Here is a 22,301-nt window from a genome sequence, read left to right as displayed (position 1 = left end):
TCCCCTGATTATGGGAAGCAGGGAAGATCCGTGGCTCTTTTCTAGTGCCTCAACCATCTTGCAGCCCAGGAGCTGCAAAAATGCTGTTTGAACTGATCCTGTCTTTCTTAAGTGCTGTAAATACATACATCAAGGTTTGGATGAACAAATTTTACCACTGAGATTTTAACCAGAAACCAGTAACAGTTCCACAAATGTTCTGAGGTGGTGTGAGAAGGGTATTGGGCTCATTATGACAGTATCTCAGCTCTTGGGTTAGAAAGTTATAACTTTTCTGTGGGGTACTGAAAAAAACAGATTGTAAACTCTGAGTTGGGATTTCAGGATGAGCAATCCCATTCTGTGTTTGGAAGCATGTAGGACTTCTGAGCTTCCCTGCAGAGCCCAGAGCTCATCAGAGAAATGGCAGTAAAGGCCCTTAAAGGTTAATAAGTCCAGCTGATGATGTGCAGGAGATGTTAAGGATCAGGTTTTGTTTGATTTGATAACAAATATCACAGCAGATACCCTGGCTTTCCACAGTTCTCTTGCAAAGCCCTCTCAAACTCAGCATAGTTTTCCTGACCCTTGGAATGGAGCATGTGGGGCTGTCCTGCAAGGTATGGGATGCATTAATCACTGCATTTATTTAGCCCTTTTTTTTTTTTAATGACTATTACTACGTACTTCAGCTCTTCAGCTTCCTGCAGCACCTTCCTGTCTCCAATCAAAACCTGGGTGCACAGCCCTGTGCTTCTTCACTGAGCTCTGCTTCTGGGGTAAAATATGATGGTTGGGCCTGGATCCAGCCTCCAAAGTGTGTTCAATCCAGCTGAATCCCAAGTGCACTGGGAGCGATGATGGTCACAAAGCTGGGGATGTGCTGGGAGCTGCGCAGTGCTAATGCTGGTGGCTTTGCTGGCGTGAGAATGTGCGAAGAGAGCTGAGGTTGAGAAGACATGTGGATTTGTCTGTAGATGAGGCTGTGGGACCACTAGGTACTACAAGTGTGCTCACAAAGGGACCGTGTGCAGGTCCGTGAGTAGGAGTGGTGTCCTCTATATCTTTCTGCCTAAGGGCTCACCACAGCTCCCTGTCCATGGCTGGTACTGTGATTCTTCCTACAGGATTCATGCAACGATATTATACTCTAGTGGGAATCATCACCAGTGCCCCTCTCAGAAACATGCCCCAAAGTTGAGCTGTGTGGGAAATCTCAAGGAGACTTGATAGAAATCCCAACACAGGAAGTTCCTAATAATTACTCAAAACCCATCAGCTGGGTGCTAAAAAAACTCTGTGAAAGGACCCTGTGTTGCTGTGCTGCCTGCCCACCCCTCAGAGGCACTGCAGGTATGGGAGGAAGCTGAAAGAGCTGCAGTAGCTCAGTCGTGTGCTGGGAGGTGGTTCAGTGGGGGCTGATGCACAAGGAGTTCAGCTGGGCTCCATTCACAGCTCTCAGCCCATATGGAGCATTGATGAAGGAACAGGGAATGGTTTCATAAGATGCACTGAGGAGACCAAACAAAGGCTGCTGAGCTGGCTGCAAGCCCATTTCTGAAACAAACACTTCTTTGAATATTGGGAGCAAGAACACTTGCTCCCCTCAGGTATCTCCACAGGAAGACTGAGTGCCATGCTTGACTGCAGATGCTAGGAGAGCATCAGAAGGCTCTGGGAAACCTGTTTTGCGAGGTCCACGCCTCCCCTCTCAATCAGTTTAACCTTGGGAGGACCATAATTAACTCTGAGTCTTCAAACCCCTGTGAAATTTAGCTAAAATTGGCTGATGCCTTCAAAACCAATCAGGGGCATGCACACAAAGTGATCGTACAAGTGTGTTTCCATAGAAACGAAGCCGAAAGCTATAATTTCCTGAATTAAAAAAAAATAAAATATCAGCATGCTGATGACTGCAAAGCCAAAAGGGAAGCAGCTGAGTGTCCCAGCGCTGCATCAGCCCATCCTGCAGAGCTGCACACCACTTCATCCCACGCCCTTTTGCTCTCCTGTTCCCTCTTCCACTTTGGTGTTCCCTCCAGTCCGTTATTCAACCTCCTCGCTCCTCTCTCCAGCCAGCCCTTCCCTGTGCCCACATTCCTACTGGCACCACAGCTCTCTGCAGGAAGTGCACTGAGGCTCAAGGGGTGAGATGTTCCCTCTGCAGCCCTTCAGCTGCCCCACTGCCTGGTGGGGAGCATCTCCATACCGCTGCCATGGGTTCCCCTCCAGCTCTGAGTCAGAAAACACCTTTTAAATAGGAAAACGTGGATGAGGCTCTCATCCGCTCAGCTCAAGGTCATCATCTGGAAAGGGCAATCAGGGCTCTGCTGAGAACAAACGGGACCAGCAGCATGTGAGTCCCAGCTCCCTGCACATCTCTCCTGCTGGCATTGCTGATCAAACCCAGCTCCATCCTGCAGCAGCACCAACCCCATCTCTGCTGCCCTGGCCCCCTGCTCCCCTGGTCTGCCACTCAGCCCTCCCACAGTGTCTGTCCCCCTCCCACAGTGCTGTGACCCGATGGGATGTGCACATCCCCAGCTCCTGTCGTTGTCGTGGTAAGGGATTGCTGGCTGTCCTGCCATGGTTTCACCAAGCCCTGTAGCTGCTCCTGCACAGCAGCCTTGCTGGTTTGGCTTTCTGTGTGCCTCTGCTCCTCCCTTCCTGAAATTTGACTTCACTTAGCATGTGGGTGGAGTGACTATTTTTGCACTGAACATTTGCATTTGTGAATATTCACATTTCCCAAGTAAAGGCCAATGACTCGTGCTCTGACTCGTGCTCTGCAGCAGGCCTGATGTCACGCACTGAGCTCGTGCACCTGAACAAAACCGCTCAGCAGGGCTGTGACAGCACACTGGGCAACCCGGCCCTGCTGCTTTTGCTCTCAGCGATCTTGCTCTCAGTGATGTGGGGCTGGGAGCTGAGGGCATGCAGCCAGAGAGCATCTCAGCTGAGGAGGATGGTTAGAGACACTGGAATCTCAATCCTTCTTCAGTGCTCATGGAATGGATGAGTAGGAAGTGACCATAAAGCCCATCCAGTTCCAACCCCTGCCACAGGCAGAGATACACGCAGTAGCCCAGGGTGCCTAACGCCCCACCCAACCCAGACTTTAGCAGCCCCAGGGATGGGGCATCAGCCATAGGGCAACAGATTAGCTGATTCTATTTGCTCCCCTAGTAACATCATGTGAACCTCTTCCCCTCCACAGGTGCCCCACACCTGGGCAGCACCCAGGACCTCCCCCAGCCATGGGGGCAGGAGTTAGTGAGAGCTCTTGGCTTGGCAGGAGAGCAGCGAGCCCAACAGCCTGGCAGGGAAATGCTGCAGAAATCATCCTGCACTATGTAGGTCAACACTGGCAGCTGCGAAAAAAGGATGTTCCGGGAATGTGAGAGAGGGAGGGAGATGCAGTTTGAACTGGAAAGGGTGTGCGGACAGACAGACACATAGAGAGCGTTTATCATCAACCCTCCTGATGGGCACTCTCGCTTTACATCACATGTATGAGGTACTAGACTAGAAACATGCATCAGTTACCTTATCAGAATATATAGACATGCGTGTTGTCAGACCAATGACAGGGATCCTGTAGAAGCCAGCTGTGTATGATACAGGTGTTGGTGTTAGGTGATCGTTGGGAGCAGGTGGGTGACTAACTAATATTGCATAGACCTGCAGGACAGGATACATGACACAAACATTATTTCACAGGAGCACATCGGCCATCGAGTGTGATTTTCCTTTTCTGCAACGTTAAAGAGCCCCATGTTAGCACAATAACAGCAATCAAATCATCAGCAGCAAAACAATGAATGCATTGGGGGAGGGTGGTGTGAGCCCAGTGCTTGGAGGGGATGGGGCTGCACAGGTTTGGACCTTCACGGAGGTGCCACACCGAGCTGCTCAGCTAAACTAATAACTTCCATGGATTACAGATTGAAGGGAAGCATCTCCCTTACAGTTGCACTGTGTAATGCGATTTCTTTAACCACGCACTTAATACTGGGTTGTAATTCCCCTCTGAGGACGATTACATACAAAGTGGTCAGCTGGGAATCGGAGTGGGAGGAAGAGCACCAAGCCACAGTGCACATTGGCCATCTGGCTCTGGGCACATGGGAAAGCCGGGGGGGGCAGGGAGAGCGGTGCTAAGGCAGGAACAGCATGCTGGGTGCTGGGTGCTGGACTGTACCAAACTGGGGAAAGATGATGGCAGCGAGATCCTGCTGTGATGAGAGGGCTGGGATCCAGCAGGATCCTGGTTTCTGTCAAATGGGGTGGGAAGGAGCTGGGTAAACCCCGCAGGACCCTTTGTTTGAGGAATGTCCTCTGCTGGCATCAGGTCTCCTGCTAGGGGTGAATCTGTACAAGGACTTCAATGTCTAGGAGGAGACAGCACTTCTTCCCTCCTCCAAGCATCTCCCCCAGCACTGGGATGTGCTGTGCACCCTGTTGCAGGGCAGGATGGATGAGGAGGAGGAGGGATGGCTGAGGACAGGGTGGGATGAGGGGCAGGGTCTGAAGCCCCTACCGTGGGAGAAGGGGGACATTACTGAGGGCAGCACATGGGGGTGTGGGGAAGCAGGAAGGGGTGCCTGGTGCCCAGCTGACACAAGGAGTGTGTGAGGGGCTGTGTCAGCAGGGCTGGGACGTGACTTGGGGACAGATCGTTGGGTAGCAATGGGCAGAGAGAGAGGCAGGAGGCGAGGGCTGCACAGGCGGCACAGCAGCTGACCGAGAGGAGCCATTTTGCGGGGCCGGCACAGTGCCAGTGAGCTGGGGTAGGAACAGCTGAGCCCCACAGCTCCAAGGAGCCAGGATTTTGGCCATTGTGATGGCACAGCAACCCCAGCACCCTGATCCCCAGCACTGAAGCCCTCTCTGCATTGCAAAGGAGCAGCAGCCCCAGCATCCACTCAGCCCATGGGGTTTGCTCTGGGGACGAGGCTTAGAGGTGGCCTGGACATGGGCATCCATCAGCTGGGTTACAAAATGAATCTCAGCCCTGCAAGGGATCCAACCGAGCTGCAAGGATCCCGAGCAGCCGATGGTGTCCCTGGGGACGCCTCCAGCCACCCCCACCTCCGGCTAAGGAGACCGTGTCCCAGTCAGCTGCCACCTCCAGCTCCCTGCCCCCTCACTGGCTGGCTGCGTGCTGGGCGTGCATGCACCCATCATGACTGTGTGCATGTGTCCCCATGGTGCAGGTTTGCATGCTTTGTGTGCATCCCTGTGTACCCATGCACAGCTCTGCGGGCATCTTCTGCATGTGTGCAAGGTGGATCAGGTGTCCATGCGTCCGCCCGCACACTCAGAGCCTAAGTGGGGTCAAAGCACATGCATGGCAGTGTGCGCACGTGTGTGTATGTATGCTTGTGTGTGTGTGCTCCAGGTTTGTGCCCATGTGTCCTGTGCATTTGTGGCACTGGGGGAGCAGAGATGCTGTGTGGATAATGGGGGTGTGTGAGCTGTGGTGCAGCTGTTCAGATGTGTGCCCTGCACTGGGTGTGTGCATGCATTGTTTTATGTGTGCCCGTGCCTGCAGTGCACAGTAGGACATGCTTGTGTGGCAGCGTGCATATCTGTGCACTGGTGCAGCGTGCGCACACGGATGTGGCATACGTAGCGTGTGCAAAGCAGTGCTGCATGCTGTCTTCATATGCAGCATTCTGAATGTGTGCCCGTGTTTGAATGATGCACGCATGCACATGACATGTGTGCACACAGCACATCCCGTGGGCGCTCCTGCAGCGCTCCACGAGAGCACAGTGGGTGTGCATGCGCGGTGCTCCCGTGTCCACACGCAGCGTGTTCATGCCCACGCGTGCACCCACCTCTGCTCACAGCCACGGTGTGCACGCGTGTCGCCGCGCGTGTGCCCGCGTGCAGTGGGTGCGTGCCCGCACCGCCGCTCGCTTACATAAAGGCTGCAATGCGGGCAGCGGTGCCCCGAGGCGGCGGGGCAGGACCCCAATCCGCGGCTCTGCCTTCCCCGAGCCCCGGGGGGGTGGGGGGGGCACAGCGAGGTGGGGGAGGCTCGGAGCCCTCTGGGGACGGGGCGCAGGGCTCCGACGATGGGGTCGCCGGCCCGGGGTACCTGGCTGGAGATGAGGTCCTCGCAGACGGAGAGAGCCATCTGAATGGCGTTGGGTTTGTGCGTGACCGAGGTGGCGTTGAGCTGCAGCTTCCAGGTGCCGTGCCTCTTGTTGGCCTGGTTCACCGCCTCGCGGAAGATCTGCTCGTGCTTCTTGGTGCTCAGCACCGCGCCGATATTGACGATCTTGGGGTCACAGCCGGCGCGGGCGAAAGAGGAGGAGAAGAGCAGGGCGAGCAGCAGCAGCCGCATGGCGCTCATCCACGGGCGGCCCGGAGCCCGCCGGGTCCGCGCCCGCCGCCCGCCGCCCACCGCTCAGCTCGGCCCCATGCGGCCCGGCGCGGCGCGGGGAGCTCTCCTTGGTGCTGAACCGCTCCGCTCCGCTCCGCGCCTCACCGCCCGCCGGCGGCTCCTCCCGCTCCGCGGCCCCGCGCTGCCGCAGCGCCCTCCCCCGGCCCGCCCCCGGCCCCCGCGGCAGCGGGAGGGACCCCGGGTCGGCCCCGGGCTCTGCGGCAGCGCCGCTCCGGGCGGAGTCGGTGTGAGACCCCGGCCGCTGCTCTCCGGCCCGCCTCGACTCCCGCTCCCTCAGGATGGGTTCAATAGGAGCAGCCCCGAGTGCCGCTCCCTCCTGTGCCGGCCGCCCGGGAGCCCGAGGAAGGACGGAGGGAGGGACTGAGCCGACCCTGAGGAGGCTGCGGGAGCCCCGAGGAGCGCAGGGCTGGGGTCTGGCTCCTGCACCACATGGGAGCACCGCTGGTGCAGGGGGCGGTCCAGGTGGGGCTGAGCATCCAGCTGCCAGGAAAGCGTCTCCAGGGGTCCGACTCCTTTCTCGTCTTTTCTCTTGCACTGTCCATTCGGGGTGTGAGCGTTCCTATTACTCTGAGAAGCACGATCACACCCCATGTGGGGTAAAACGAGGTCTCCTGGGTTTGTTTTCCCCCGCGAAGATTCCTAACTACACAACACCTCTGACATACATCCCCAGCCCCAACTGGGGTGAACTGCCCATGACATGAATGTCACCATGAATTTTCACCCCAGAGCTGGGGGATCTTGGCCAGCACATCTCTGGGGAACAGTGGTTAAGCAGCACACACCTGATTCCTGTCTTTATTTCATCCCTCCACCATTCTTGCAGGAGTACTTCATGGAGCAACTGGGGCAGGTTTCACCATTCGGTTCTGTCCATTAATTCTGGGCTATGACCTAGAGATTCTTCTTGTGGTTCTCTCAGTCTTTCTGACCCTCTGCTACCACTTGCCTTCTCCAGAGGGCATGGGATCATAGCAGCTGGTGGCCAACATCTGGAGCTCCATGGTGAAAGCTGCTGGGTTTCCCTCTTGCACCACCTCTCTCCAGTTGCATGAACATTGCACACCAGAGCTGTTGCTTTGGCCCTTTTGGAAACAAAAAACGAAGGGGCTGTGGGTAGCCACAGCGTGTTGCTTTGTAGCTGCATGGGACAAATGCCATCGGCTGTATGCCAGCCAAGAAAGCAGGCTGAGCACTGCAGAAGAAAAATCACCAGAGATATTTTTATATCAGCCATTTTGAGGGTATTGCCGCAGCCCACCTCTGTGCTTGTTTTGCAACGTGAGTGGAAGCAGAATTTTCTCCCCCAACGCAAATTTTCTCACTGGCATCTCTGAAGTGCAAGTTGCCATGGAAACCATTTTGCCTGGGTCCCACGTTGCCCACACGCGCTCGCATGAAGCTGCAGAAGCAAAATGGCCGTTGTGCAATGCCTCAGTGTTGCAGTCTTGAGGGGCTGCCATGTTTCACAGCTCTGTGCCAGCAAGGAGACCCAGCAGAGAGCCTACGACTGCTGGGAGAGCAATGGAGCCCATTGCAGTCATGATGCACCGGATGAGAGAAGGATCACGGCCCCACCTCGCCTTAACTCTTGCAGTGCTCTGCATGCAGCTCCACAGTGATCCAGCTGTGCTCTCCGCACAGACATCCATGCACATGTCACCCTGTTCAGTGCCACTGCACTGTTTTCTCTCCTCCATGCATGGAGCTGATGGTCTTGTATTGCTCACATGTGGCTTTGCTCACCCTGCAGGCTCTCTTGGAGGGGTGAAGTGTATGGATAACTAGAGGTGCATCCATACTGATAGACTGCATACATTTGACTTTATTTCCTCCTCCTCACCAGCTGAAATCACAGAACCACAAAACATCCTGAGCTGGAAAGGACCCATGGGGATCATGGAGCCCAACCCGACCCCACACAGCACCACCCAAACCCTAACCCTACAGCTGAGAGCAACGTCTCTGCACTCCCTGAGCTCTGTCAGCTCAGAGCTGTTCCCACTGCCCTCAGTGGCAGATCTTTATCCTCACGCCCAGGCTGACCCTTCCCTAACAGCTCCATGCCATTAGGAAACCAGGTCTAAGCACTGTGTCACCTCCGTTCATTTTTCCCTCCAGAGGCAGTTGTTCCTGGCACCAGGAACAGCCCAGATCACAAACTCCTGCAGCAAGGCTCAGCCCGCACAGACGCTCTCACTGCATGGCTTCCACTCATGCTGTGTCCTCAGGCTCTTTGATCATCTGAAGGCAATGGGTGCACGCAGAGTTTTCGCAGGGTAAGAGCTGTGTAAATGGCGGGTACAACTGCATCCACCAGCTGATCTGTGTGAAGACTCTGCAGCAAGCAATGGTCTTTGCTTTTCCTGTGGCTTCCCCCTGGCATGTTATGGCAACCTTCTTAATCATGGTTTGCTGCAAGCAATTAACAGTTGCCTGTTAGCAATTAGCACATGCATAATATGATGCTGCTTTTTACGTCTGGCACCTTCTGGATGCAGGAGAGTCGAGCTGCAAGATGGGGTCAATGCTTGTGTGGTGTCCCATTGCTTGGGAATGCTGTGAGCCTTTCCTGGGCAGAGAAAAGCCACACAGAACTGAGAGACTTCAGGGGATCAGCACTGAATCCAGATAAGTGTTTCATCTGCCTTGGGGCAAGGCGTCAGCCCCAGTGGGGAAAAGACTATATGAGATTTCATAAATGAGGAAATCAAGTGTTAGGAATAGATGAGCCTTGCTAGTCATCATGGAGCTACTAAACAAGCTGAATTCCTCTTCTGAGAAAGTTAAAATTTAATTGAAATCAGAAAATGTGTGGCTCTAATATAGGCTTCAGTAATGCCTTTTGTGTACATCTACAAGACAGAGGAGTGACAAAGTTAATGCATGAAACCAAGCAGAGCACCTACTGAGTGCTGCCTATGGCAGAGCTCTGCGAGCTGCTGTCAGTGAAGAGCTGTAAGTGGAAAAACTGTTGCCACTGTGTAGATTGTATTCTTTACAAAGGGGCTGGAAAACTGGTTAAAAGTCCACAGAAGTTATTTGGGGAAAAACTGTGTGTGCTATAGAGAGTATGAAGTGGATGGAATGGAAGCATGTTGCCTGTGGATGCTGCACAGTGGGAGCAAGGCCAGGGCTCTCAGCACTGGAGCAGCCATTTCCAGAGCCACTTCTCGACACTTCAACACACCTGGAGCAGGTGAGATGGTGAGTCAGAAATAAGACTTTCTGATGTCCAACCTTCCCCTTCTTGCACAGTCAAGATTCCATGGCTGGAGCCTTCATCACAACCAGGAAATGTTGGTTGGACATCACATACAGGAGATGCTGGATGCTGCTGCTCAGTGGTGAATCCGAAGCCCTAGGTACCCTGTAAGCAGAGGAACCCTGTTGGTCTCTCCCACATAATTCTGTTTGCCTTCAGATGGGGAGCCCAGAACTGGACACAATAATAAATAATCAAGATGTTCCCTCCCCAGGGCAGAGTAGAGGATGAGGAGAACCCCCCTCACCCTGCTGGCCATGCTCTTTGTAATGCACCCCAGTGCACTATTGGCCTTCTTGGCCATGAGGGCACATTGGTGTCTCATGGTCAACTTGATGGCCATCAGGACATCCAGGTCCTTCTCAGATGTGGCCAGTGGAGCCACCAGGCAGCACAGCTCTTGGCACATCTCACCTCCTTGTTGGCTCTTCTCAACTCTCCCTGCAGGAGATTCATAGACTTTTGCCACCCTTGTGAGTACAGTGTGGCTGGGGGAGAGTGGGACCCAAAACACCAGTGGCCAGAGGAAAAGACGGTGTGAAAAATAACAACAGTTTGGAATAAGAAGGGACTTACATGCACAGGTATGCATAGCTTAATATTAATATGAAAGTTCCCATAGCAAGTGGGAACTTTCACTGGAATAATTTTCTAAAGGAAAACAACATAGATACGTTTGAAATATTCTGTAGGGAAATATTATTTTTGACAAAATACTGATTTCCTTCTTCAAAATGAAAAAAGAGATGACTGCACACCAAGTCCCAGGAGACACAACAAGTATGCTTGGTGACTTCCAGCCCCCCAAGGCTGCTGTATAAGAGGCCTGGAAGGAGTTAAGCCAAATGGTCAGTGCTGGGGACTTCCTGCACATCTTCGTGCCACTCCCTGGAGAGAAAGCAACACCCATCTCCTCAGAGCCTCTTTAGCTGCACTCCTGACCCTTCAGACCCGCTCCAAGTAGCTTGTGCCAGCGCTCAGAGCTCTCCTCACATCATGGGGCCCAGCTCTGCAGTTGACTTTCCAGTCCCACCAGTTGACTTTCCTTCCATTGACCTCCGGTTGGCTCCCAACATCCTCCAAGTTCCTTTCAATGACCTGTTGACATTTGTTGACCTCTCAATGATCCCTAGTTGACCTCCAGTGCCATCAGTTGACTTCCCAATCCCTCCCAGTGTTCTCTAGTTGGCCCCCAAGACCCTCCCAGTCTGACCAGTTGACCTCCCGCTCCCTCCGTTCTGCAGTGCCCCTACAGCTCTGCTATGGAGAAAGGCTGGGCTCATTTGGCCTGGGGAATGGAAGGTTCTGAGAAGGCATCACTGCAATATTTAAGGCATAAGGACAGCTTGTAAGAAAGGTGGAGAGACTTTTTACCAGGGTCTGTAGTGACAGGACAAGGGCAATTGTTATAAACTGAAAGAAGGGAGGCTTAGATAGACACAAAGAAGAAATAGTTTAATGAGAGCAGTGACACTGGAACAGTTTGCTCAGAGACGGTGGAAGCCGTGCCATTGGAAGTGTTCAAAGTCAGGACAGACAGGGCTTTGAGCATTCAATTTAGAGAAAGATGCCCCTGGCTGTGGCAGGGAGCTTGGGCCAGGTCACTTTCAAAGGTCCCAAACCTTTCTATGATTCTGTGATCCTATGACACGGATCTGCCCAGCACATCTCATCACTCCTGGCTTCATACTACTGCTGGGATATTTTCACGTCTGTGTGAAGTAGTTCCAGGGACTTCCCCACTCGTGCAATTCCCATGTGATCCTTACCTAGGGGGAACAGAAAAATTAGGGGGTTGCTTTCCAATCTGCTATATATGACATTTAATACATCAGACATCATAAATGTGAGGCACCCAGCCTCAGGAATAGCTTTGGAAGATGCTGAGCAAACCAGACGAAGCCAGAGTTGGCCCAGTTGTGTCAATACGGCATGTGGGGGCAGAAGCTGATGGCACCAGGCTTGATGCTGCACTGGATGTACCTCACCCCAGAGCCAGCTGGCAGGCTGGAGCATGGAGCCTGGGTGTACTCCTCTTCAGGCCAGAACAGATAGTAAGTGTGTAGGGCTCAGAGCACAAGAACATGACAGCAGACATGCCCCTCTTGGGAGCTGTGCCCTCCTGTCATCTGTGATTGATATATGCAAGGAGATCAAAACCTTGTTGTTGAGAACAGAAAGATTGATTGCACATTTTGTTTGGTTATGAAACCAGCCTAAAAATAAAAACATGATGAGACAAGGATGAAGAACACTGGCTTTGAAGAAAATTCTTTTTTCCTCATCTTTTCCCACTGAGGTGCACTCACATAGAGCAGGCACACGTGGTCGGGGGGGCTTCCTGGAAAGATGGACACGCAGGTAGGATTATCTGGTGGAAAATGTCATTGAGAGACTTTGTGGCCAACAGCCCAGCCCTCCAAGGCTTTATCCTCCTCCTGCAGTTCTACTGATTTTCAAGACTTCAGGTCTGTAGCTTCTCCCCATGCCTCCCTTGGCTGCCATTCCCTGCTTCTGCTCACATTCTCTGTATTTCCTCTGGGTTCCCCCCACACCAGGTGAGGTGCCCACCATTACACAGTTCACCAGACATGCAGATATTTTTTGCTCTGCTCCCAGTTACATTCCTAACAGTTCTGGAAGGAGGGCTATTATGCCTGGAAGCTTGTCAACTATTTTTCCATCTCTATCAGCTCATCTAATAGAAAATATTATTGTCCTCTACGGACCTTGTCTCTCTTATATGCTTAGATCATCCTGTCTACAAAAGCATTAATACTCATTATTCCTAACATCACATTTGTCTTTTTGAGCGGTTTGGAGCAGTGAACAGATACAGAGACCACGTCAAGCAATGCTCAGCACTCTTGCTAAGTGCCAATTAGCAGCTAACCCCCTCTGTGGGCCTTGGCCATGTGCATTGCATTTCACTAGCAGGCACTGCTGCTTGCCTGTCAGTCACTGAGAAATTTGCAAGGCTTCTTCTGCCGTACTTCACAGTCAACTTTACTGTAGTGAATAATTTAGAACCATTTTCATCAGGAGATTTAGATGTCTGTTTATCCCCTTTCCCAGTTTCCTCGTGAACAGGCAGATACAAACGCCAGTCCTCCTTCTCCAGCTGAGCATTTATTCCCTTTCCTGGCTTCCTATCTTCTCACCAATTACATAAGCAAAGAGGATTCCCCTGCTGTTATTTCAGCCTTATTTAGGAGCTTTTTGTTTCGGCCTGAGAGGAAGTGCCTTGAAAGTCCAAGAGAACAAAGCATGAACTTATTCAGCTGTTTGTTGAGTTCCCATTTCTGGTGGTGAGGCATAAATTCTCACAAACATGCTGCTGACTCTTCCTCACTGAGTCACACTCAGTCCTGAGTCGGAGAAGCCTTTGCTGCAGTGTCTGATGGATTTGCTCAGCGCAGTGCAAAGCCTCATTGATCTTCCACTCCCCAAACCACCCAGGTCTGTTTCAGCGCAGTCTGTATATTTGTTATGTGCTTTTCTGCCCTTGGAAAGCTGCTACTGAGAATCTCTTTTTGATCAGCCCTCCTTCAGCTTGGTTTTTCACCCAGAAATCATCGTTATTCCTCTTCCTCACCCAGGCAGGGCTCACACTGCCCCTCTCTTTAGGACTGCCTGTTTACTTCCAGCTGCTGTGTTCAATCACCTGCAGAGCAACAGAGGCACTGACTTCTAGAAAGCATTTCCAATAGGTCATCCATCTTTGCCTGAGCCTCTAATACGAGTTCCTTAAGATATTCAGCCTTTCTGAATCCACCTTTTTGCTGATGTTCCTTCAGCCAGAGGATCCATCTCTGTGTGCTTCTCCCATTTCTGTTATTCAGTACCATGGTGGGTACTTTGGGTCTTTTTGACACTTGCAAATCTCTGAGTCTATCTGTATTACGGGCAACAAGTGGACTTTTGACAGTTACCTCTTGAGCTGTGCAATTCTTAGGACCAAATCTAACTTTACTTCTCGGCCCCACTCTACAACATCCTCAAGCTGCCCAGCCTTTCCTTGGCGCCCATTTATCCTCCCTGCACAGAGAGCATCTCTGTTTTCTGCTCCTGAACACCTCAGAGTGCTGTCACACAGCCAGTGACCCACCGGCCCCAACACCGCTTTCTAAGACTGAGACAGTGGCTCAGGAGGCGATGTGGTACGCGATGATCTAATTAACGCATCGACCTGATGCGGGGGCCACAGCCTGGAAACACGTTATTCCTTACATTCAAGCGGTCGCAGCTTGCGCTCACTGCTCCTCGGTCGGGCGTTTCCACCGTCTCCCGGCTCCTCGCTCGTCCCGGGGATGCCGGTTGGGCTCGAGGGGTGTGAGCTGGACCCAGCCCTGCCCGCCCAGCATCACCCCGCCCGGGGCCGCCCGCTCTATAACAAGAGGCGGCTGCGCTGGGGCCGTGCGCGCTATGGGGTGGTGCGGCACAGAGCTGCTGGCCGCAGGGCTGGGAGACGGGACGCCATTCTTCCTCCTCCTCATCCTCTTCCTCCTCTTCGTCCTGCTGCCCGGCAGCTGGCGGCCGCTGGAGCTGCGGCGCGGCCCGGGCCGTGTGGGCTACCTGCCGGTTGTGGGTCCGAGCCGTGGGATCTCAGCCCGCCGCTCCCGTCGGTCCGGAGCGCTGCCGCCGCCCTACCCCAACGGCTGGTACCGCGTCCTCGACTCCGAGCAGCTGCCCCGCGGTGCCGTCCGCAGCGTCGCTCTGCTCGGTGAGTGCGGGATCCCCGCCGAGACTCGAGGGAGGAGAGGTCCGGGCTGCCTGGTGGGGTGCGGAGCGGCCCCGACGGATCCCCGGGGGTGTTGCTGCGAGGGCATCCCCGCCCGGGAATAGGGAGCCCTGCCGGCCATCCGGGTCACCCCTTCCCCGGGCACCTCCCCTGGAACAGCCCCATCACGCTGGTTCCACGGCCTGGGCATCCTCACCGGGACGTGGGAGATCCCAGATGGGAACTCCATTGGGGGAATGAGGACATTCCTGCCCAGGCGCAGCGTTATCCCTGCCCCAGTATCTCCGTGTGGGACATCCTCACTATGGCACTGGGCATCCTGCACCCATGCCGGGTGTCTGCCTGGGCTCCTTATCAGTGTGCAGGACATCCCTCCCTGAGCATCCCTGCTGGGGCACCCCAAGCCCCTGCATGAGGTCTCTGCTGTGACACTGGGACATCTCTGCATGCCCCTCTCCTGGGGCAGCCCAGCCAACGTGTGCATGTGGGCAGGAGGGGTGGCACAACTCAGATATCAGGTATCCCAGCTGGGGTACTGGAGACGTTATGGCACAGTGTCTCTGTGAGCATGCAGGGCACCCCTGGGCTTCTTCCTGGGACTCCAGGTCGTTTTGCTGCCCTCCCAGCACTGCTGCCCACAGCTCTGCCTTTCCCAGGGCAGATCAGATCTCACAGCCACATCCAGAGGGGTGCTGGGTTGTCCATGGTCCTTCTGTCTTGAAGATGATTTGGGACTTGTCCAGGTGCCTTCCTCATCAGAAGGGAAGTTTCTGCATTGAAATCCCTCAGATTCAGTGGTGAAGGTGCATTTTTTTTTTCTTTCCCAGATCTGTTTTAGAGAGCCATCTTCTCCTGTCATGTTTTGCTGGTTTTTTTGTGGTTTTTTTTTTTTTTTTTTTTTTTTTTTTGTTTGTTTCTTTGTTTTATGATGGGAATTATTCAATTCATATACACACCCTGGTGATCCCCTACCAACTTGCTGTTACACTGAGGCTCCTTGCATTGCCCAACCAAATCCCTGCCCCTGGCACCCTTTCCACCTGGTCTGGATAAATTACAGGTAACATCACTTCACGTTGCAGCATGATGGCAGGATAGTGCTGCCAAGAGGGCTACCAGTAATTAAGGGAGTTAAACAGCCCATAGCTTCCAGGTCTGTGAATGTTTAATTGCTTTGGAGAGCGTCTCTGAGCACAGCCTGGAAATGTGGCCCTACTCCAAAACAAGTGAGCAAGAGAGCAGGAAGAAAGAGAATCTTTTGACTTGGTCCTTTTAAGAGCCAGCCTTGGGGACCGAGCACGTCCCAAAACACGGCTGCATGGGCTGAAACCTCTCCCTGCTTGCCCCATTTGCTCTGAGACTCAGTCAGGCAAAGAGGAGAGCTGGTGCTAGGAAAAGGGCTGCCTGTGACCCGGGGCAGGGGAAGGACCCACACCCCGAGCACCTCCCCTCCCTGTGCCTGCTGCCAGCACAGCCACCATTGCCTTCCAGTGCCCAGCAGTGCTGGGATGGGAGGCACCACATTGTTCTGACAGATAGCAGAGAATCCTTCCCAGCTTTGAAGGTTGGGAGTTTTCTTTGCCCAGACCACGAGACAAAGAGAAGCAGCTTTGTGATAATAGCTCACTGCCTGTCACCTGTCATCAAACACAGCTTTCTGGGTAAACGCAGACAGAACTTGGATCCTGCAGCTCAGTTGGGTTTTGATCTCCAGTTTTGTCTCATTTCCTTCTGTGTGAGCTCCAAGTCACAGCATCTGTAACAAAGCTTTCACAAGTGATGGGTTAACACGCATAACACGACAGGGACCGCGGAGCTCCCTGGGCTTCAGCTCGCTGTCTGCACCTGGATGAGCAGCACCCGATAACCAGGGTACGGCCGAGGGATGCTGGGGAGCGGCGCGGGGCCGTGCGGGCGTAGGGACGAAGCGGGGGATGCGGGAGCAGGGTGCGGGCTGCCACCTGGCGGTGAGATGTGGGCAGGCTGATCCATGGGCTGAGCTTCGAGAGAGAGTACCGGGTGCTGCGCTTTGGGCACCACAACCCCGTGCAGCGCTACAGGACTGGGGCAGAGTGGTTGGAAGACTGTATAGAGGAAACGGACCTGGCGGTGTTGTAATTAATCTGTTAATGAACACGAGCCAGCAGTGTGCCCAGGTGGCCAAGAAGGCCCACGGCAGCCTGCCTTGTGTCAGCAGCAGTGCAGCCAGCGGGGGCAGGAGGGCATCGTCCCTCTGTACGGCAGTGGTGGGGCGCAGCTCAGTGCTGTGCTCGGTGCTGGGCCCTCACTGCACTGCAGACACGGCGGCCCTGCAGCGTGTCCAGAGATGGGATGGAGCTGTGAGGGGTCTGGAGCACAGGTGTGATGGGGAGCGGCTGAGGGAGCTGGGATGGGTCAGCGTGGGGAAGGGGAGCTCAGGGGAGATGGCAGTGCTCTGCTACTGCTGAGAGGAGGCTGTGTGAGGTGGAGTTGGTGTCTGCTCCCAGGTAACAGCGATGGGACGAGATGATGCCCTCATGTTGTGCCATGGGAGGTTCAGCTTGAGTATTAGGAAACATTCTCATAAAGAGTGGTAATGCGTTGGCACAGGCTCCCCGGAGAGCGGTGGAGTCACCACCTCTGGAGGTGTTCAAGGACCACGGAGATGTGGCACTTGTGGACACTGTCAGTGGCATGGAGGGGGCGGGTTGGCGGTTGGACTTCATCATCTTAGTGGCCCTTTCCAACCTTAATGATCCCGCGATTCTTCCTGCTGCCCACTCAGATGGGGCTGAGCCACCCCTCCATCCCCACCCCTCACTCCATTTTTGCAGATGCTTTCATGACCTCCTGTTCCCACAGGAGAACGGCTGGCCGCGTTCCGCACGCAGGACGGCCAGGCGCATGTGGTGGATTCGTACTGCCCACACCTGGGGGCTGACCTGGCTGCTGGCGGGCGCGTTGTGGGCAGCTGCATCGAGTGCCCCTTCCACGGCTGGCGTTTCAGAGGAGAAGATGGGAAATGCACCCACATCCCATATTCTGGAAAAGGTGAACCTCCCCCAGAGAGCAGCCGGAGCGATGGCAGTGCCTAAAAATCTGATTAGGAAAGGAAAAGCAGTCAGAGCTCACCCCCACGCTGCTCCCTCATTTCCTGCAGCACACCGACTCACCAACTTCCCTGGGACACAGCAGTCTGATGGCCTGTCACGTGCTAAATCACCCCCGGGACTTTCACCCACTGGGTTTCAGAAATTACTCTGCACTCCACAGTGATGGTTTATACCAATTCAATGCTTAAATAACAGATAAAATAATCTCTATGTGACCCTTTTTTTTTTTTCTAAGGCTTTCACTCCCATCCTTCGATACGGTTTGTGGCAACCATGCCGAGAGAAATCCTTAACTTCCCCTGTAATAATTACTTGTGGGCTTGCACTGATTCTAAACATGGCTGAAAACATGGAGAGAATTTACCTTGAGCTCTCCTCTGGATTGTTCTTCCTAATGATTTTCCAGAGAAGCTCAATTTGGAGATGATTCAGATAGTGATGATAGCATTAATTAACAGCAAAACTCTACTAAACAGACTTTTTTTTTTTCCCAAAGTGGAGAAATCGTTCCATCCATATGAGATGAGATGAGCAGTTTATGGATTGCACCACACAGGTTAATACGGCATTCGTTTTTGCATATGCACGCACTCAGGAGCTGCATTTGAATGAAAATTTGATTCCAAGTAATGAAGAAAGATGTGCCTCGTTGCAAAATGAGAACGAGTATTCTGGCCATGGACAAACTCTTGCCAAAATGCATTGTTCCTGTGAGATTGCTCTATTCACAGCCATGGTTACTGGTGGAACAGAACTGCACACAGCTGCGCTGATCCCAAGTGGGTCAGGTTGATATAAACAGATTAAGGAGCCATCTGTGTGCATGGAGGGCATGGTGGGGGATTTTGGTGCACAGCCCCTTTGGCACTGGGCTCACAGTGCACCCAGTATGTGCATGGGGTGAGGAATCTCCTCCAATGCAATGGATCCCACCAAAAAGATGGGTTTTGCAACCCTATGTTGCACCTGTGATCTTGTCCAGCCCCCTCTGTCAGTCATTGGTTTGGAACATGATCTTTTTAGGTCCCTTCCAACCAAAACCATTCCATGGTTCTAGGAAATCAAAACCTAATTTCTTGCATCCTTCAGCCTCCCGGGTGGATGTGCAAACCTAAGTAATAAGGAAAGTATGTCCTCTGGGCTTGTTTGCCAGCTAGAAAAAAAAAATGTAATGAAAGTGAAAGCTGCCCATTGAGTAGAAGAAAAGTTTTCTGACAGTCAGTTACACATAAACACCCAAATCAATTTCACTGGGAAGGCTGGAAAGAGTGGAGGCCTATTCCAAATGCAACCCATGGCACTGCTGTACCAAAGCAGGATGACTCGAGCTCAGGAGTTACAGCTGGCTTTGCTTCCTGCCCATCTACAGCTGAAGCCATTGCTTGTAGCCCAATGGAACTGGAAGTGGGTTCGTTGGACGTGTGCATTGTGCATGGTTCTGAGCAGTGAGAGCAGGCTGCAGGGCTTGCCACTCCTGGAGGGACTCATGCACACTGAAATGACATTAAAGCAAACAAAGCAAACTTGAGGAGCTGCTTTTCTCCTTCAGCAGCTGGAGGGGTGGCAAATGGCAGCAGGGAGAGCTTGTGCCAAGCTAATGCTGCCCAAGCTCTGAGCTGTCGCCCGGGGTGAAGTGACACTGAGCATGCTGGAAACGCCACTTTTATCCAATCCTTTTCTTTTCCTCAGTGCCAGATTTTGCCAAGGTGCGGAGCTGGCCGTGCTGTGAGGTGAATGGGATGCTGCTGCTCTGGTACCACTGCGATGGGACCGGCCCCACTTGGGATGTGCCTGAGCAGCCTGAGATCATCACAGGGGACTGGGTGTTCCGGGGGCAGACAGAGCATTTCGTGGACGCACACATCCAGGTGGGAGCATGGCAGGGCTGGGGCCCCTTCCTTCAGTGCTCACCCATCCCCAGACACCTCCTCCACTGAACCCAGTGGGGCCACACGGCGCGTGGCCCTGGAAATGCATCACTGTGCCATGTGCCAAGCGTAGCAGATGTTCCCCAGACGTGAACCACAGGCTGCTTGAGAGGGAGCAGATGTGCTGGGTGCTTAAAGGGAATCTGTTCATTTGCTTTGACTTATAACCGATGTAATTTAAAAAAAGATTATCCAAGAATTGCAGCACTCAGTGTCAGCGGGCTCCCCAACTCATTGATCACAGAATGGGAAAATGTGCGGTTATTTTGCTGTTAATCTTCATAACCATGTTCATTTGCTGGCAAGCGGAACGAAATGCTGCTTCTGTCATCCCTGGTGGAACTGTGGAGGCTGGAGGAGGGAGTGGCATGAGCAGAGCTGTGCTGGGGTCAGTCCATGCTGTGTGCCATCTTGGTGGGACGCTGGTGGACTTAAGCAGTAAAGCAGTTAAACCTCAAAACGTTTGGGATGGGCATTAGAAAACATTTCTTGTCAGAAAGAGTGGCAGTGTATTGGCATGGGCTGCCCAGGGAGTGGTGGGTTCACCATCCCTGGGGGTGCTCCAGGGTATGGTGCTGGGGGACACGGTCAGTGGGAGGTGCTGGTGGAGGTGGGAAGATGGTTGGACTTGGTGAGCTCTGATTCTGTGATCCTAAGAATTCAGCCCTTGACATAAATTGTCCCCCATGCAGGAAATCCCTGAGAACGCAGCTGACACAGCTCACCTGGCCTTCCTGCACGGCCCAGCCATTCTGAGCGGATCTGACCTGAGATACACCAAGTCCAGGCTGTGGGACTTCATGAAGCACGTCTGGAAGGTAGCGCCCCGGCTCCCTTGTGGCATTGTTCAAAGCCCCTCAGGCCAGATCCCTTTTCTGCCTCTCTTCCTGATTCCTGCCACGTCCCCTCTCTTCAGGTCGCGTCTCTTCTGTATCTCTGAGCCTTCCCTCTCCTCGTGCTCTGCCCTTCTCAGACCCATCTCACTGCTACCTCTCCTTCAGGCTGAGTGGCAGCCAGAGCCGGAGCCCCACAGGCACTGCTCCCGCATGCAGCTCCAGCACACAGCCACCATCTTTGGGAAGCGCTTCCCCTTGCTGGACCTGTCAGTGTCAGCCAGGCAGGTACGTCCTGTGCCCCACAGAGCCTCGTGTGGGGAGGGCCATCACCCCCTGAGCTGACAGACGGCTTTGTTTGGCCCAGAGGATGAGGTTCCAGGCAGGACCACGGGGCTCCATCCCTCAGGGTGCTCTGTTCTCTGCAGGTTGGGCCAGGGCTGGTCTTCCTCATCTTCAAACATGCGTTCCTGGGCCATGGGATCATCCTGCAGACAGTGACGCCCCTGGAGCCACTCCTGCAGAATGTGGTCCACAAAATCTATTACCAGAAGAACGTGCCAGCCATCATCCCCAAGTTCATCCTGAGGGCAGAATGCATTCAGGTGGGGCTCTGAGGAGGTGGTGTCCTGCAGTGTGGGATGCTGTGTGGAGCAGCTGCCCCTGTGGGCTCACATATTTGGGAGCACTCTTGGACACAATCTTTCAGATCTAGGAGCCCAAAGAAGGAAGCCCAAGGTTTAGTCATAAGGATTCCTTCATCTGCTGAGGGTGGCAGTGAGATGCTGTCCCTGTCCTGCAGATGGGAAACTGGGGCATAAGGGTTAGGTGACCTCTCCCAGATTGCAAGGAGTTTTTAGGAGGACTAATGGCTGCATCCAGATCTCCAGCATCCCAGGATGGTGCTTTAGGACCTTGCCATGAAATACTCCCACTGTTAAACTACCATGAGGTTTGGTAACTCTTGCTCCTCCTGATCCCTTCAGACGGGACTCACAGCAGTGGAGGAAAGACCCTTCTGGAGGTCTCTGCTCCAGCTGGGGCCAGACTACGGCCCAGTTCATGACTTGTCTGGGTGAGCCTTGGAAGCTCCTTGGAAGGCTGCTCCCATCCAGCTCTGTAGGTGACCCCTTCCATTATTGCTCCACTCACACTGTTGATTTTTGTTTTTAATGTCCATTTTGACCTTCTCAATGTCAAAAGATGGCTTTACAATGCCAAGACCCTATCCCAAACCAAACTTAGCTGTGCTAGCTCATATTGTTTAAATGTTGGCTTAATATATCTTACAAATACAGATGAGCAGCACTTATTTCTGCAGACTTCTTTGCAAAAAATATAAACAACACCAAACTCCATAAGTCTCACTGCACGTGTGCCTGAGTGGAATTTAAGACAGGGGTGCTTAATGTACGATGATTCCAAGCAGTGGAATAGGCTCCCTAGGGAGGTGGTTGAGTCACCATCCCTGGATGCATTTAAAAACTGTTTAGATGTGGTGCTCAGGGACACGATTTAGTGCAGGGTTGTTAGGGCAGTATGGTTAAGTCGTGCTTGGATTTGATGATCTTTAAGGTCTTTTCCAACCTGAGCAACTCTATGATTCTATGACGCCTGATTGCTGGAGGCATCCCAACAAATCAACAGCCTCAGGTGGATCAGCTCCTGCCTTCACAATGTCCACTTCTGTTCCAGTGGCAGAGGCACTCTGAGCTGGAAGTGATTTCCTGCTTGGGAGCTGCAATGCGCTGAACAACCGTGATTTCTTAATTCTTGCCATTTAAAAGAGTCAGAGCACTCCCACAGCCATTCAGGAGGAACACAACCACTAATCCTGCTGTGTGGGCAGCATGCATGAGGCTGCAGGTTCTGCTTTCTCCCTGCAGTTTGAGCGAGATGTGACCATCTGGAACAACAAGCAGTACCTGTCCAAGCCACTGCTGGTCTGCGAGGATGCTGGCATCCAGAAGCACCGGCGCTGGTTTGCACAGTTCTACAGCGAGAGGAGCACGAGGCCGTCAGTGCCCAAAGGGGACCTGGACTGGTGA

The 22,301-nt window shown here is 53.3% G+C and overlaps 2 protein-coding genes across 6 annotated transcripts in view; one reads left to right on the top strand and one right to left on the bottom strand.

Annotated features, from left to right (window-relative positions):
• The window catches only part of GRIN1 (glutamate ionotropic receptor NMDA type subunit 1), a 30,550-nt gene extending 24,207 nt beyond the window's left edge, over nt 1-6,343 (bottom strand). For all 5 annotated transcript variants that reach the window (XM_042835821.1, XM_042835823.1, XM_042835822.1 and 2 more), the window contains exons 1-2: nt 6,086-6,343; nt 3,526-3,660 (exon numbers count right to left, since the gene is read on the bottom strand). In XM_042835821.1, coding sequence (XP_042691755.1) covers nt 3,526-3,660; nt 6,086-6,343 — 393 coding nt within the window. The remainder of the gene's footprint in view (nt 1-3,525; nt 3,661-6,085) is intronic.
• Nucleotides 6,344-14,084: 7,741 nt separating this feature from the next.
• Nucleotides 14,085-22,301, top strand: LOC122169549 (cholesterol 7-desaturase nvd-like). Its single transcript, XM_042835794.1, has 7 exons — nt 14,085-14,382; nt 17,242-17,430; nt 19,182-19,360; nt 20,113-20,238; nt 20,422-20,541; nt 20,682-20,858; nt 22,140-22,301. Exons 1-7 carry the CDS (start codon nt 14,085-14,087, stop codon nt 22,299-22,301), a joined length of 1,251 nt encoding a protein of 416 aa, XP_042691728.1.

This window comes from Centrocercus urophasianus, unplaced genomic scaffold (assembly GCF_019232065.1).
Source record: "Centrocercus urophasianus isolate 14NV4802_14NV808 unplaced genomic scaffold, USGS_Curo_1.0 seq_55, whole genome shotgun sequence".
In the NCBI taxonomy this organism is placed as follows: Eukaryota; Metazoa; Chordata; class Aves; order Galliformes; family Phasianidae; genus Centrocercus; species Centrocercus urophasianus.
This window is presented reverse-complemented; position numbering and strand designations above follow the sequence as displayed.